This window comes from Athene cunicularia (genome assembly GCF_003259725.1).
Source record: "Athene cunicularia isolate RWA chromosome 1 unlocalized genomic scaffold, athCun1 chr1_part2, whole genome shotgun sequence".
NCBI classification, from domain to species: domain Eukaryota; kingdom Metazoa; phylum Chordata; class Aves; order Strigiformes; family Strigidae; genus Athene; species Athene cunicularia.
In genome coordinates, this window is record NW_020799092.1 from 22338017 (window position 1) to 22355278 (window position 17262).

At 42.3% G+C, this 17262-nt stretch overlaps 2 protein-coding genes across 2 annotated transcripts in view; one reads left to right on the forward strand and one right to left on the reverse strand.

The window, feature by feature from the left end:
- The window catches only part of LOC113491073 (killer cell lectin-like receptor subfamily F member 1), a 10735-nt gene extending 4422 nt beyond the window's left edge, over nt 1–6313 (forward strand). The window contains exons 2-7 of the mRNA XM_026867726.1: nt 1415–1492; nt 2594–2692; nt 3468–3608; nt 4572–4723; nt 5426–5538; nt 6181–6313. Of these exons, the coding sequence (XP_026723527.1) occupies nt 1415–1492; nt 2594–2692; nt 3468–3608; nt 4572–4723; nt 5426–5538; nt 6181–6313 (716 nt within the window). The remainder of the gene's footprint in view (nt 1–1414; nt 1493–2593; nt 2693–3467; nt 3609–4571; nt 4724–5425; nt 5539–6180) is intronic.
- Nucleotides 6314–10298: 3985 nt separating this feature from the next.
- The window catches only part of LOC113488838 (C-type lectin domain family 2 member L-like), an 8739-nt gene continuing 1775 nt past the window's right edge, over nt 10299–17262 (reverse strand). The window contains exons 2-5 of the mRNA XM_026864195.1: nt 16476–16559; nt 14896–15080; nt 13686–13786; nt 10299–12030 (exon numbers count right to left, since the gene is read on the reverse strand). Coding sequence (XP_026719996.1) covers nt 11916–12030; nt 13686–13786; nt 14896–15080; nt 16476–16559 — 485 coding nt within the window. The 3' untranslated portion in view covers nt 10299–11915. The remainder of the gene's footprint in view (nt 12031–13685; nt 13787–14895; nt 15081–16475; nt 16560–17262) is intronic.

Here is a 17262-nt window from a genome sequence, read left to right on the forward strand (position 1 = left end):
TTTTTTTTTTTTTTTTTTTTTTTTTTTTTTTTTTTTTTTTTTTTTTTTTTTTTTTTTAATATTCAGTTGTTTTTTCACATAGTGCGAGAGATTTTTTAAAGGAATGGATCTTTATTTGAGAGAAGAAATATTTAGTCATAGGAGCAGATTTTCCAAACTACATATTTTAGAAGAAGTGTCTCCATTTATAAGGCTAGTGCATTTAAAAATTGAAAAGTCCCGGATGTTGTTCTTTGAAAAATATTTACATTCTAAGAAGAAGAACTTTTATGATCTTTCTTTTTGAGAACAGTTACTTATTTATACAGTTAAATATCATTTACAATTTTTCTGTCGTTTATTGAACTAATAAACGGTAATAAAGCAAGCATCAAAGTGTCAGGTTCTCTAAAACATAAAACATTTTACCTGTAAGAATAAACTTTACCAATCAGGCCCTCAGCATTTTTCCTAATGCAAAACCTCTCCATACTTCAGCAACTCTCATATCAAATGCTACCTCATTTTAGCCTAATGAGACTCTTCTTCTGCCAAGTTTTTCCCTGTTCAGTGAGGTTTTATACAACACAAATTGCTACTTCTTTTTAAAAGCCCCAGTGATCACAAACTAGGGCTGTAGCACAGAAGCTTATTCTTAATGCAGATGGATAAAATATCATGATTTATGGAGAGAAGATCAGTCTCCTTAAAGGTCCGAATATCTTCCATAAAACTAGCCAGGAGCTCTACAAAATACACAGCTAAACCAAAATTGAAAATGTGTCCAGAAAGAATCCATATGCGTCTAGCTCTCACCATGCTATTATAAAGTCTGGTTTGTTTTGTTTTGTTTTGGCACTGTGCATCTGGAAAGGGATGTCTTCAGCCATCAGGTCCACCCCTCTGCTATCACAGGCATCACGTAATATCCTGGCATAAACACATACGCTGGCGTAAACATTCACAAGTCAGCAGTGTGCCCCCCAAAATCACCTTGCTGCAGAAGCATTTCTCTGAGTGGCAGTTTTCCCTTTGGGGTGTCCCTGCTGCACAAAGCAGTCGTGGTTCTGGTGCCCCTTAAGGCCCTGTGATACCTCCTGAGATGGCTTAGCAAGAAATGGGATGTTTGCTGTGGATAGTACCCAGGTCTTACCCATCCTTCAGCCTGTCTGTCTGCCTCCTGGTCCAACCACACAGGACTGAAGTAATTCAAGCAAAGATTATGGAGGAGGTTTTTAGTTACTTCCTGGCAGCAGCAGGAAATGATAAATCATCTTAAAAAAAAAAAAAAAAAAAAAAAAAGCAACCTGAACTAGCAGCTCTGGAAACACACGCCCCTTTTTATAGAGACTCCATCTTCCATGTAATTCTTTACTGTTTCTCCACTCAATGGCTTGTACAACCGCAAATGTCAGCATTTCCTTACTCCTTACAGGAAACATGATCACATACGCTGAGCTGCGCGTGAAGCCGAAACCCAAAGGGACCAGCAGATCAGAGACTTCCGCTGCTGGTAGTGTGCTATTTAATTTGGTTGTTGGTTACTAATTATAGATTTAGTCTTTCCTATTACCCAAAAGTAGGACCTGTTTTCAAGAGTCTCTATGTGCAATCTCTCAATAAAGAACTGATTTGCCATTTCACTGTTTCCCCCCCCACACACACACACACACTGGGTTATCCAATTGTACGCTTTCCTTGTAAAAATGGTATTGAAAGAGATTTTTAAAATAATTTGAATAAAAATGCCTTTGTGCCCTATATTGAAAATTTGGCAAAGGAGAGTAAGATTTCACATTTTTTTAGGAACCCTCCTGTAAGTGTCTCTGCAGGAACAGTCACAGGCTCACATTTGGTTTTGGAAAGAGCAAAACACCCACAGAACTCTGTGAGCTGAAAGGGAACACCAAAAATACAGCTTGTGCAGCTGGAGAATGGGGTGGTTGCTCATCTCACGCAGGCAAGCCCCAGAAAACAGCAGTTATGAAAGTGCAACTCTGTGGCTTGTGGAAATGGCAACTTGAAACCAAATTTCCTCGGGTCCTGCCTCTTCCTGAGTGTTTCACTTTCACAAGCTGATGAGTGCCAAACAGCTGGAGAGATGCTTGGTCAGATGTACGTCACTGTGCTATGGTGTCAGTATAGGATTTTTTGCCTTTTGTGCAAAAGGTGCATTTAGGTGAGTTAGCTTTCTGTCACGACAGGCACGTTAACACAGGAGAGAGTGACCAGAGGGGAGGAACGTACCACAGACCATCCCTGATACATCCCCTGAATTGCTCTGCAGGGTCTTGAAGGGTGTGGGTGGGTAGGTGGGATGAGGCAACTCTTGAAAATATTAACTCAAAGGAGAAAGAGAGAATTCTTAATGGAATGACTGGTTGAAAATCACTTGCGCTATCTGACAAAAATGATCTTTCGATTTCACTTCCAGGTATGCAAAATGAATGCAAATTTTTAATAAGTAAAATGTCCCCACATACTTCAGACAGCAGACTAATTTTAGGCAGATGATTTCTCTGTTGTTTCCACTAAGAAACTGGCGCACATAAAGGCAGGGTTAATTTGAATAGTGCAAAAACTTTAAGCTGCTCTTCCTCCTGCCTCCCTCCAGGCTGCCGACATGGGTGCTCAGCCTGGTTCTACATGACACTGGTCCTGGGAGTCCTTGTGCTCATCCTGCTGGGCATCGTAGCCATACTAGCCAAGCAATGTGAGTAGATCCTACCATCTGCTTCATCTTTTTGTTGCAGACACGCTTAAACTTCACAAGCAGAGTCATGCCTAAAGAAAAAATCCCTTAGTGTAGCATTAAAGGTGCCAAGTTATACACAAATACAGGAAAATAAGTGCAGCATTCCAAAGGGAACATTTGCTACCTGTCATTTAACATATATAGTGCGGATGAAGGGGAGTTGCTGCAGTTTACCTTGTCATCAGTGATGCTGAAAGGCTGTAGAGGCAGATTTCAAATCATTATGACAATCAAAACATTTGGCCTTCCTGACTTACAAGTTAAAAGTTGCATCCATGATGCTACTTTGAGACCGTTTCACTTAATTACTTTATAGGTTTGAACAAATAAAATAAAAATCAGACTTCAGGTCATTTCATTTAATCAGACTTCCCTGGTACTACTAATATCATAATCCATGGCATGTTCCAGTTATACAAGAACTGTTACAGAGAAGAAACTAATTTTCCGAAGAGAAAAGCCTTGAAAAATTTCAGAAAAAACATGTACTTCCCAACCCTCCCTAAAATCTCACCAAAATATTCTGTATTCTTTATATATTCAACTATCAAAAATTAAAAAAAAACTTATTTTCTTTTCCTGTACTGTCCATATTATTCAGCAGCTACACCCTTTGGCAGTTTTACTCACTGAGTATGCTCACAACTGAGAGTGTATAAGCCCCAATGCATACACACATGTACATCCCCTCACATTCACACTGGGTACTTTTTTTTTTTTTTTTTGGTTTAAGTTTTGAAGGGCAGAGCAGGAAAATCTGAAAGTTTGTCCCTGTATGATCTAAATAGCACCGGCAATCACGTTTCTTCAGAGAAGACCGTCTCAGCGGGGGTCCTGAGATGGCTGGTGGAGGAACTGTGTGAAGATGGACAAGGTGAGGCAAGTTAGTCCTTTCACAGCATAGAGGACGTGTTGTGTGCACAGTTTTGTTGTCTCTGTTCCCATTTCTACGACACCCTGCAGCTTATGGGAACTCACCGGTACTACCCAGGGAGCATGGAGTTTCTTCATAGAAGTGATGACAAGATCTAAACTAACATTTTGATCACAATAGTTTTGCTACTCTTTCGGTAATAATAGTTTCAGTATTTTACAGTTCCTTCTGCCAGGAACTGCTGTCAGAAATTGCATCTATTGTAGATCCACCCCTTGTCCCAGAGAGCACTTTCCAGACAATAATTGTTCACAAAAAGTGTGAGGGGATTTAGCTTTCCTGTCCTGTTGCATGCATCAGGCAGGAGAAGACCTTCCTGGTCTTTTTACCGTGGATCTATTATTGTTGGCAAACACTAATGCTTTTCTAAGGACTTTTTGTAACGATGTTACTTTGAAACATTAGAGGAAGCCGAGACAGAAAATGTGGGGGACGTTCCTCCCAGATGCTCTACGTGAAATGGGAAGCAGACCTGGGAAAAGCAGTGTTCCCCTTATTTAACACAGTTCCCTCAGCTCCGTGGTCACAGTTCGGATATCACTGAAGTGCCTGTGCTTTCCAGCCACACCACGTGTCAAATCCACATGCTCTGCGTCACGTCACATCGCACGGCGTCTCCTCACAAAGGCTGCATGTGGGAGGATGAAAAGTGTCTTTTCAGCCCTCCAGGTCCTCCTGGAGCTCTCTGCAGGGCAGGCGTGTGGGGATCCCCGTGATGTGCAGAAGTGGAGAGCACCACGGCAAGGGAGTGGGAGGCTGAGGAGGGGCACACTCAGCAAACATGTCTGGGAGTGGGGACTGGCCGCTTTTGGACCAGCCAGGCAGGCACACGAACATAAAACACTACAAGGCAGCTGGAACAAGTCACGGTACGAGCTAACGGTTCCCTCTCTCCACCCACAGGAACAGTATGTGAGTTGTGTCCCCCTGGGTGGCAGCTACACAGGGGGAGATGTTACTACTTCTCCGAGGAGGCTGTAAGCTGGGATGACAGCCAGAGAAACTGTCTGGCCAGGAAATCCCAGCTTCTTGTCATTGAAGATGAAATTGAGATGGTGAGTCTTGCAGCAGCCTGAAAACTGTGTGACAGGCATCTGCCTGGGCCAACCATTGCTGCCCATGGCCAGGTGTACCTGCAGGCAAGCCAGAGACCCATCAATTGCAGAGCATCCTACTCCCCAGACAAGAGCTTCTTTCAAGAGTGTCCACAGGGCAGAGCTGAAGAGGAGGAGCATAGGAGATGCAGGTGGGGAAGCCAGAGTAGTTTTGACTGGGAGGAGGAAATGCTGGGGCCTTCCCACCCATTCCCATTACTTGGGTCTGGGAAGGGAAGTCTGATTCAACCACTAAATGGAAATTCAAAGAGACAGACCTCCTTCTCATTTCCTTTGGGAAAATGAATAGCAAGGTATCATCAAATGGCTCTTCTGAGAAACTCATCATTCCCCAAGGAATGGGTCTTTTATCTTAAAGACCAGGCTTTGCAACTTGGTTTGTTAGGGTGAGGAGTATCGCTGAGGTTTTTTTTCTTGACAGCTGTCAGGCAGCTAGTCAGCCTTGAGCACCGGCCTGAACTGAAACTCCGTGGCTGTCACACATGTATGGGCTGGTGTAACGGGCTGCTTCGCCCTGGCTGCGTCCCTGCCCTTGTTCTCCACGTGATGGACTACCTGAAAAGTAGTGCATGAGACAGGACAGTGACCTGAGCACAGTAGTAAGCTCTGCTGTTCAGTAACATGCTTCTACTTGTTCCACAGGAGTTTATAGACAATAAAGAGAAAGATACTAAGTATATCTGGATTCAGTTGAAGATTCAAGACATGAAGAAACAATGGAGTTCAGTGGAAGATCCCAGAGTAAAAATAAACAGGTGATGATCTGCAGGGGGAGGGTGTCTTCAGGAATAGCAAAGGTATGGTGCTCTTCACGGAAATACAATTCTGAATCCAAGCTCATTTCCCAAAGCACAGATCTAGTCCTCGGGCACCTATTGAGGGTCTACTTCACGGCCATCTCCAGGTTAACTGGTTCCTGCTGGGCACCTTTGGAAACCGTTTTGTTTTTGGCCTGTAAGACCAACTACAGTCACAGTTCATGTATGTACTAATGCAGAGGGACATTAATATACACTTCTCCCACTTTCAACAAACTCTCACTTTACACACCATGTGTTGACCGCCTCTGTTGAACGTGACACAGGTTGCATAGCGTGGGTGCTGGGATCTGTGCAACTGAAGGGTCCTTCCCCTCCCTCTTACCATTACAGTTCATCATCGTGGCTGCATGTGGAGGTTTTCTCATCCTTCTTACACTAATGTTCCTGAGCACCCATCCCTCAGCAGGCAGCATTCTCTCCTGTGGGTGCCCATCCCACCTACGTGTGGCTGTTGAAGAACAGTGGGTTATCGAAGGGGCATCACGCAATCCCACCACTCAGGATATTATCAATATTCTTATCCAGTACTGAATTTAAAGCTGACAACTCACTGAATTCCTTTTGTTCTCTCACCAGGGTAACTATAAATAGAATTGAGACTGACAAGAATTGTGCTGTCTACAGAAGAAAAAACATATTCCAAGCAGATAACTGCCAGACTTTAAAGAAGTGGATCTGTAAGAAGAATGCAACTTTGTTGGTGCTCTGAGCCAAAATTCAGACAACAGGCAGAGCTTTTTGTCATGAGACCCATTTTACCGATAAAACAACATGTGATGTAAATAATTTTATGAGACTTGCACAGAAATTTGCATTTCGCTGTTCTGCGCTCCACAAGACTTTGATGCAAGCAGGGAACTTGGAGAATGCCAAGTGTCGGTGTGAAGGTCACACAACAGGACTGCAAGTCAGCACATGTGGATTTGGGGCTGCTGAGACTTCCCACTGACAGATGTTGGCAGCAGCTCTAGGAAAGAGCAGGGGAGAAGAGGTGCTCTTGCGAGGATGAGCACTGTGCCCGTGAACTGCGTGATGTGCAGGAAAGATGCCATCTGTGGTGGCTGAAGAGTGTGTTGGGGCCCACTGCTGACACACATATCCCTCAGACAGCTGCTGCTGAGCTGAGGCACCTTCTATTTGGGTTTCAATATTTTAGCGTTTCATGAAGTTTGGGGCTTTTTTGCCTTTCAGTCTAATTGTGACTTGCAGAACCTACTTGAGGTCTGGGAAAAATACATTTATTGGACAGTGTCTTATTCAGAGCTGATCTGCACAGCTACTGGGTATACATTATCAGGCAAAGCACAAAGCGGCTCATAACACTTGTGGTTAATAAGCTGATGGCTCCCATCTTCTTCCGATGCTGAACCCTGGCATCTGAAAGAAAGCTTGTAACTAGGGAAGGGGCTTGGACCGTAACACAACATTGCAGTGCAAGGAAATGAAGATGGTTGCCTGCCTTTCCACCTATATTTTGTCCCTTTACATTGAAAACTCTTTAACATGCAACCATAGTTACTGCCTGGAAGGTATGATGGTGAGGTACTGAGGCTAAAAGCTGTTGAAATTAATGCCTGTGGGTGCACTCAGTAAACACATTACTTGGGCATTCAAGTGTTACGGATACACACCATTTCAGGCTCAAAAATGCTGAGAGCAGTCTGACTTAGTGCCTTTCTTAAATTAATATATTTGGAAAAAAAAAAACCCAACCAAATATCATGAATTGATTTTTAAGAAATCAGACACGTCATTTGTTGCAGCTTTCAAAAACACTTAAGTCTAATAAAGGTAATAACTCCTCTAGATCTGTAGCTAGCATGTGTCTTTGAAGTCAGAGTCACCAAATGCAAGGCAAATGTTTGCACCATTGTTGAGATACTTCTGGTGACATGTGTTGCCACAGTGAGGAGTTACGTAATATGCAAACAGGGAAATTAAAAAAATAACACAGGGGACAATGGAAGTGTAGATGTAATAATAATTTTGCTCATCGTGTACCTTCTCTTGGGTATTGCCATGGCCCTGAGTGCTCTGATAGGTCTTAAGGATCCTCGTCAGCCTCTCCTCTTGAGACTCGTGAGATCTTCAGCCTCTACCTGAGTTTTGTCAAAGATGTACCTGCTTCCAGTCCTGTCCTATCCAGCTGGACAATTCAACTGAACCAACTTTTTCTTTGAATAAAGTATCAAACACTTCTGATGTGAAAGCTAATACTCAGAAAGCTCAGAAGCTAGTCCCCTTTCTAAACTGCGAACCTCTAGTCTCATATTCTCAGACTGTGATGCAAAGCAGCTGAGGCATTCTCATATTTACATACTGCTGACTTGCAAAGGTGTAAAATCTTCTTACAGACAGGGTTGCTTAAGTAAATTTTCATTTCACCCACCATAATTCAATTTCAGGCAGGATCTCTTAAGATGTCCCTGAAGTTAACTCTACTATGTTTTGCTTTCCACAGTAAGAAGCTGAATTCTCACCTCGTTTCATACAATTATGCAATAATTTATAGCTGACGGGACCTCAAGGCCCTTTTGGGGCCAGTTAGGGGTACATTCTAAGTTCCCAGAGTTTTACTTTAATTTTATGTACTTTTACACTAGCCAGGTGGGGTTAGCTGTGTTTGGAGAAAAAACAAAGCAAAACCTAACATTAAAATCCAAGGTGCTACTCTAACAAAAAAATAAAGTCTTTATTAGCAATGAGAGAGGGAAACAAATCTGACATGGCTTTTGAAATGTGGAACCTTTAGTTCGTCTTTGCTATGACACACATAATTAAAGGCAGTTGCAGTCTCCCAGGTACACTGTCCCATACCTGCACTAGATTTCTAGTGCCCCTCTGGAGGGTTGTGGTTAATGTCTAGCAACTTGTGATGAGTAACCAGCAGATATTCTTGCACAGGAGCTCTTGGTGTAAGGTACCACGGCTTTAGCACGCACACGACTTGCAGCTGTGGAACAAAATGCTCGTGGGCAACATGACAACACCAACAGACTGACACCCTTTCATCTACAGACACTGATGGGTAACACCTCACTTAATTATGGACAGACAGAGATGCCAGGAAGGTAGTAGGGGCGTAAAAGTGAGAGTTGAAAAGGCGTAGAGATCTTCAGTGGAAAAAGACACCAAGCACATGATGCAGTCAGCTGCGTTCCACAGGCACAGCACGATGGCTCTTTGGAAGGACTTTGGGGCTCCAGATTAAAAAGTGAACCATAACTTCAGTGTGGCTGACTTCCTTTCAGACGAAAAAACAACTCAGACTTACCCTACAGAATGCAGCATCAGCAGCTAAAGACTCATTTGAAAAACTGCAGTTACTCTCATGTTAAAAGAACAACAACAAAAAAAAAATCCCCCAAACTCAGCGCAGCACACTTGTGGGGAAGAGGATTGGTTTGTTTATTCTAGAGAAGCAACGGCAAGGAAAGAGTCTGAAATGAGTAAGATGTATCTATCTATATATTATAGATCTATTTATCTATATATTATAGATACCTCTATCTAGAATATATACATACAAATAGATTTAATTTTATAGATAACTATATATATATATAATATATAGATTTTTTTTTCTCCCATTGAGAAAATTTACATACCCTTCTCCATGCATTGGAGATGACTGCTGAATTGGTTTTTATCGCCGACGTTTCTCAAGCCATGCTGAATTTAACATGAAAAACTTGGAACTACTGAGCTGGTTTCTTTCAAATTGGTTGTGGCTTTAACAATATTTGTGAAACATCTAGTATTTTAGCATTCTTGCTATTACTAATGTAATTAAACATGTTTTTGCGGGGTCTTACTGAAGCTCTTACCTACACGGTAACCAGTTACTAAATCTTGAGTAATTCCACTGATTTAAAAAAAAAAAAAAAAGAAAAAAAATGGCCTTTGAAGTGAGTACTTCATTAAGTACTTCATTAAGCCCCGCTCTGAGTAAAGCATTTGCAGTCTGACCCTTCATTTCATAGCATGACGAACTCTGGATAATAAAGCAAATGCTAAGTGTCTGATTTAAGAGTCAGATTACAAGAGAGCTTTCATTATAACCTATGTGCTCACAGTTTCTCAAAAACCTCCTTTAAGAACAAAAATTTCCCATTTTTGTACTCTATCCACAGATGACGCTGATGGAAAAACCCCATAAGAACAACATTATTTTGTAGTTAAAGGAAACATTCTGGTAAACCATCTCATTAGGAAAAGCTAAGATACAACATGGTACGTGGATACTCCTTATCCCTTCCAATTTCGAGCATATTTGTCAAATGTACTTTTAGTATGCCCCTAATGCAAATACTTGGAAAACTGTGTAAACCTCCACGTTTCCCTCCCAAGTTACTGTACCATGTGTGTTTCATTAAGCGCGTTTCAGCATTTCCACGGAGGTACTTCAGCATTTCAGCTAAAGGCTTTTGTTAAAAAGTCTGACACATTTTGAAATGTGAAAATGTGCCAAAAGTGTTAGAAAGTGAAATGCATTCTCTTCTTGGGTCAAATGTCTTGCCTCATGCCAACCCCAACATTATGATTAAAGATCTTTTAATATTCAAAACTTGAAAATTTCATTTTGCTTCAGTCTGGTGATTTTTTTTTCCCCAAATAGTGCCCAAGATGAAAAATACTTTTAATGGCACAATATTAAGACACAAACCACTGTAATTCAGAGGCTCTGTAAAGATATTTATTATCTTTTCAGGACTATTGCACGTAACATATCCTTCAGAGCTAGTTAATTTAAAACCATTGCAGAATACAACCCCCTCCAACTAGTTACATATAAATTAACACAGATTATTAGGCTATTCATACTGTAGAGTTCTGTTACTGTGCCTATAAAGAATACAAGCAATTAAAAAAAAGTGTAGTTCAGCAAAATTAGTGATCATCTATAAATAAACATTCGAAACTCACAACTTATTAACAACATCCATACTGCATGGTCCTGTTACAGTAAAGTCCTATTGTCATAGAAAATAATGAAGGCATAAACAAGAAGCTGAACAAAACTAGACAGCAATTAAATCTGCCTAAAAATTTAAGGCTGAAGCTACAGTGCACTCTAGCGACTACTCCAAAAATGGCTCCACTTGCTCCTCCAAGAAGTCTCCTGAAGTCCATATGCCCCTCAATAGCACAGAGATCACACACCAACAATTTTCCAGACTGTAGTCTGAGCGGGGAAGTATTTTACCCTGCTACACAGGCAAATTTCCCATTCTTCCTTCTCTAGAAACCCGACAGGAATAGTCCTTCCAGGGAAATAAGCTGCTTTGCTTCCTCTGGGTCAAATGGCACTTTTAATCTTCAGGTTACCTGCTAGACATGAGTGGACAGAGTTCAGTGGCAATGAGCCCTAATTCTGTTCAGGCTCATAGCAATTCAACAGCACCGGGTGTTGCTGCTGAAAACGATACGCACACAGAAGAAAACACTCATTGTCCATCCAGATACGTACCACTTGCTCGGAAGCCCCATGCTCCACCAAGCACGGGACATGAGGAAACCATGGCAAGACGTCCTTTGCTGTTAATTCTCTTATTCTCTACCCATGATTTTGCCTGCAGCTTCACTACTACTGTTTCAGTTCAGACTTTTTCCTTATCAGTGCAGATGCTCAGGTAAATAAATGCTCTCATCTATTCTTTTTTTTTTTTTTTGATAAGGTAAGTGCTGTGGGAAGGAGAACTTGAGATGCAATGCAGCTAATAAATCCCTATAATACTGTCAGGGGAATTAAAAAAGATTAATGTAAAATAACATTAACAAAACATTGAATACAATACAGTCACACAAGATGCAACCAGGACAGCAAAATCTGCAATGATGTCTAAAACAACTTCTGCATAACCCTAACCCTGTATCTGCGAGGAACTGGCAGACCTTCAGACAGACCCACTTCACAACCCGTCCTGGTACACAGAGTTTGGCTGAGGGAAAAGCAGGACAAATACCTTCAAGTGCATACCAAAAAGGAAAAGAAAGAGCAGCTGCTTAGCATCCTACAAGAGAGGAGTTAATGGAAGAAATACTGATGGCACAACAAAAAGAAACTATGGGCTCAGCAGTAGCTAGAAGAATGGGGCAAGGAAATGACTTATCAGGATACTGAAAGCAAGTCTTTTAAATAGTATCTTAAAAAAAACAGAACTTCCTCCATGGGTGGAGAATTCTGGCTGCCAGAAAAGACATTCACCTCCAGACAGGAGCTGAGACGTGGTCCCAGAGTACAGACACAACCTGTGTGGATGTCATATTAGAGCACTAAGTGTCAGGGGCAGTGGCTTCGCCCACCTTTATCATGCTAAGCTAATATTCAAGCTACAGACCCACTTCCTGGTTAAATAACATCCAGAGACTGAGACTCCTTTTGACTCAAGATAGGCACAGTTTCCAGAGCCTATTACTTCAATCCTGTAAGGGAGAATGAAAGACACAATTACTTCAACACCCACAATCAAATAATGCAACAGAGCAAAGGGAACTACAGGGATCACAGGTTCTCTTTGTACAAAGCCTGATTTACCACAGGCAAGGCACTGCAGGAGGATGATAGCTTGTGCTTTGAAGAGAACACCACAAAGATTGCCTTTTTTCACCAGGACTTGGTCCCCAGAATACAAAATCTAGGACTTGCAGTACTCCTGCATCTTGCCTAGTGGTTGTTTAATGTGAGACACACTCTTAGAGTAGAGACTGGAATTCACATTTACCCTTCTCAAGGGTGCTGTGCTATCAAGACTGACTCCATCTCTGACTTCCACATCCTTCTACACAGCTAAAATGTTCCAGAAGCAGCTGTGGAAGAAATGCCTCTCTCATTTCCCTCTTCCTCAGAAGTGAACAGAGCACTATGGTTAACGGGGTGGGGGAAAACAGGAAGCGAACCTCCGTTTCCACACCGTAGGTGCCCCTAGGCAAGAGGTAAGGGTCTCCTTTGCCAGCTCTGTTTTCAAACATATTACAGTGTCCTGTGAATAGGCCAACCAAACTACGGTCTCTGGAAAAACCAAGGGACAAATCCCCACCAGTGTTAACATCACTCTGATAGCAACTGAGTTTAGACATCAAGACGTTTGCCCTTCTAAAGACAGGAGGGGCAGTCTGAAGCAAACACAAAGGCAGAAGTCTAAGAACATGAAGAACTTCATCACTGAAAACGAAAGCATCCGTAGATGTTTGTATCACAGGCAGGGGATAAGCGAGAGTGGGAAGGACTGCAATTTTCAACTTGAGATGCCTACATGCTGCTCACATCTTACATTAAATGTGTAAGGTCTTTATCAGATCAAGCCCTCAAGTCTTGGGGATGAACTGAATAGAGTCATGCACCACTAGTAATGTCAAAAACTTAAGAATATTTAAATTTTCCACTTTTTAAAGTTAATTTCAGACTTGTGAAATCTCAATCCTTACTACTGTCACTGGTAATTCTACCAACCCTGATGGCAGCTACCCCAGGACGAGAAGCAGCAGTCTCTGAGATCAGACAGCCACTGGTGGGAGGAACAAACTGCCCCACACCAGACACAGGGATAGAACAAAGGGCCAGGACCACAGAGCCACTCATGCAACATCAATTCACAGCTTCACCTTTCTCTCCAGCAGCCTTTTTTGTAGGCACAGTCTATAAGAAGTTTGGAAACATCTCTTAGAAGCCTCCCAAATATCTTTGCTATAAACCTCATGCAGGTCGCGTGCAGGTTTGCACTTTTACAAAATACATTCCATAATGAGGAATGTGTTATCACAATCTTCCATTCCTCTCCCCGCTGCTTTTGGTGGTCTCTTGGTTAACCTTTCATTTCACTATACTGTCTGCTACCATGAGCTCCCGTCTCATGTTGCTTCTGAGCCTGGCATTACAAATTCATCTCCTAACTTTCATCCGTCATAGTTTTAACAATGCTACTACGTGAAATCTTTATTGCATTCCATGCTCTCTCCAGTAATCCCTTCAACATCATTACAGATACTTGTTTCATGACACTGTCTTTATCTGTGTTAGTTATCCTTTCTTTCTCCTTTATAATCTAGTATCACCAGCAAAACCCTCAACATCAACTTACAGTTCATTGTCTAGTGGCTTCCCATTTACCCAAAAGAAGTCTTCATTTCTTTTATAAAGTCCAATCCACGGGTCTTGCTTTGTTATCTTCACCATAAAACTCTGTAGGAATAAACCCATATGAGAAAAGAAGTTTTGCATGTTCAGTCCAGATATTATAATACAAAGCCTTTGATTCAGGGCTAGAAACCAAAACAGTGACCTTGCTTTTCTTTCAGAAGAAACAATATTAAAAGTTAAATCTACAGAGTATTGCAGCATCTGGATCTTGTGTGATTCACATAACTGAAAGAGAACTTACAACTTGATCAGAAATCAAATGGATTAATTTTGAGATAGGATCCCTACTACAGATACTGCAGTGACAGAGATGTCAACTATGAGAATGCAAGTGTTACTACTAAATGTTAAGAACTGCTGCGGAACTGCAAATGCATCATTTTACTGTCTCTCCACAAGAAAGCCTTCAAAGAATGATAAACAGCTTTGCAGGTAATGCATTTCTTCATCACTGATATGTCTTCATCACACTGAGTTTTTATTATAAGCTAGCAAGGATTTGTGGAAGACATTTTAGAGATTAAGTTAAGGATGATCCTTGCCCCAGAGTGTGTGACAGAACTGACATCTGCATCCAGTACGCCCATTATACTGGTATCTGCGATAGGCGTGATGGATCTAGAGAGAGGCCGTTTTAAAATATCAATGTGTCTGCTATCAAGGTCTGTAATATATTATTACAGAATATATTCGCTTAGGTCTTTGTGCTAGGTGCAATCTTTCCTAATATTGTAGTATAATTCAGGAAATGATGTTCCAAGTAGTGGTTAGGATAACTATCTCCAAACTCCAAAGGTCAAGACCAACCTACCTACCAACTTAGTTGTCATTAACCTATCCTGCTAAGAGAGAACAGTTGCCTAATTTAAGATAAATAAGATGCAACAGTGTTCACCCTGATAGTTGCCCCAATGTGAGTACTTATAGCTGTGACCAGCACCAAATTTAACTCAGATAAGCATTTTCTAAAACATCAGCTGCTAAAACTGATGTTTGCACGGAGGGGAGGCACGCAGCTTGCTGCAAGCTGTGACTTGTCACAGTCTTTGCATCAGTTTTCAAGTCGCTCAGCTTAAGAGGCTTGAAGAACACACTGCTTCATTGTGCAGCTCCCTAGAAGCCCCCCCCCCCCCCTCCTTTTGTTCCCTTACCAGTTCCTGCTGATTTTCGATCACTAGGAGGGAAGCATTGTGCAAAGAACAGAAGCTCTGACTGGAGTTCCAGCTGGCTTCACTCTCCGAGAGGTAGTAGCATTTCCTCTGGAAATACAGCCAGTCTGATGGACAGAGTTCCAGGGAAGGACAGACAGGAAAATCTCTGGTTGAAGAACGGTTTACTGTGAAAAGACAAAAAAACAATCTACCTGTTTCTTCTGAAACAAAGAAATGGACTCAACAATAAAGGTTTTTTACTGTTAAGCAGGTACTCCTTATTAGCAGCACTGGGGTCACCCTGGGGATTCTCTACCATAAGGGTCCCCAAGAATTAGTAAGGGACATCAGTTTATATACACATAAATCATAGATACTCATTGGATTTCCTAGAAAGGGGTGTCTTGTGATAATGAGTTCTCAGAATTCATTTACATAGTCCGGAACCATGTAGTGAAAATAGGCTGAGGGTCTCCGGTGGTTGAGGGAAGAAGTAAGTAGTCTTCTTCACAGTGTTCACTAGTTGACCTTCTTTCCAGAGCGTGCGCTGTGAAGTAAAGTCCAGATGCCTCCTTCCTAAATCAGCAGAATCATCCTCCCTGTAACAGGGTCTCTGTGTCTCTTTGTTCAAGACCTCCCTTATCTTAATTTTCCCTTCCTAGGCGTTGCCCAAGAATCCACTGAAGGCTTTGAGTCTGCTGTCGATTTACGTAGGGAGCCTAACGAGCATTTCAATCTTACCTAAACAGACAAAGAGACCTCAGGAAACAGTGAAGGAGTCAGGAGTCCTTGAGAAACAAATGAAGCAAAACACAAGCAAAGCTTTGAAACAAACAAAGCAAAGTACAAGCAAAGCTTTCATACATCACATCACAGTTCGGTCTTAATAATTGTCAGAATTGCATTTGTTTGAGCCCTGTCATTCCCTTTCACTTCCAACTGGAAAGGTTTTTTGGAGCTTTTTAGCTTGCTTTCTGACTGCATCATCTAAATCATCCAAGTCTAACCATAGCGTTATTACTTCTGCTCAGCAGAAACAGCTATTGTAAACGAATCATACACTCTGGCTCCTGCAGCCTTATGGTTGCTGGCCTACCTTTAAAGTGATGATCAGGGGCAGGTTGAAGAAGTAGCTGAGAAGGTGATAATAACATACCTTCCAAGGACTATTCTACAACTTCAGTATTTCTGACAACTTAGAGTTTTTGAGAGTGCTTCTTCCTTACAGCTGAATTACTAGCTTTGTTTATTATAGTTTCATTTTTTGAGGGACTACAGATTGGTTGCAAAGAACAATCTTCCATTTGTTATTTGTTTTCTTGAACTTGGATTAAGACCAACAGTGAGGTTATAAACTTAGTACACTAAGACTAAACTGAGCACTCCCTAACCTCACTGCAACTGGTAATTTCTCTAGCACTTGACCACTATTTTAAACAATGTAATGAGACATCTATTTAACCCTGAGATAAGGGAGGTTCTGAATAAATCTTTTGAAGTTTTGCGGGACTTCTGACAGCCTAAAACTGGTGATTTCTAAGGCTAATTATATTTTCTTTTTAAATGGTTTACACACTTACCAAGCTGAATACACAAAATCAAAATGACAGCGGCAGCAAGGACGCCAGCAACACCTCGCCATAACCAGATGTTTGAGAATAGACCTGAAAAAATAAATGTCAGGAATTAAAAAAAAAAAATACTCACAAACCCATAACCAGCTGACAGGGGAGTAGAGCCTGGGACCGTGGAAGCTGTTCCCAGAAATAGTCACTCTCTGTGGAGAGCAGAGCGAAGACTGGGAAGTTCAGCTTGTCATCACAAAGCTACTTAGCGAAGAACTTGGAATTACTCTGAATTTTAATCAGATCATCCAGAACTTAAACCTAATAGCGAGGTAGTTCCCAACACTCCAAAGTGATCGAAAAAGAAAGAAATGAGCGTGGAACAAATGAGGGTGGACGGTAACTCCGCGGTTGACCTGAGGCCGAAGGATGGCGCGGGTAAGAGAAGTAAGTCATCAGCTTGAGAGCCCAGAACTTCTGCCACCTCCCTTCCAGGAGCCAGCAGCGGGCTGGGTTCGGGGGTGGGAAGGACCCACCGACCCGCGGGTCTCGTGTCCCACTTGGCGGGCAGCGGCAGGGGACGAGGAGCCCCCCCGCCCCGAAAGCTGCAAAGGGAGGGTCCCCTCTCATCTGCCCGCACAGGGCTCCGTCCCCGCAGCCTCCCACCCCTGCGAGGCGCCACGGCACACGGGTGGGGGCTATGCAGCCTCCACGCACAAGGTGAGCCCGCTCCCCACGCCGGCGCCCCCCCGCTGCCCGGCCCCTCCGGGCGTTTCTCGCGTGGGTCCCGCCGCCCCCCCCC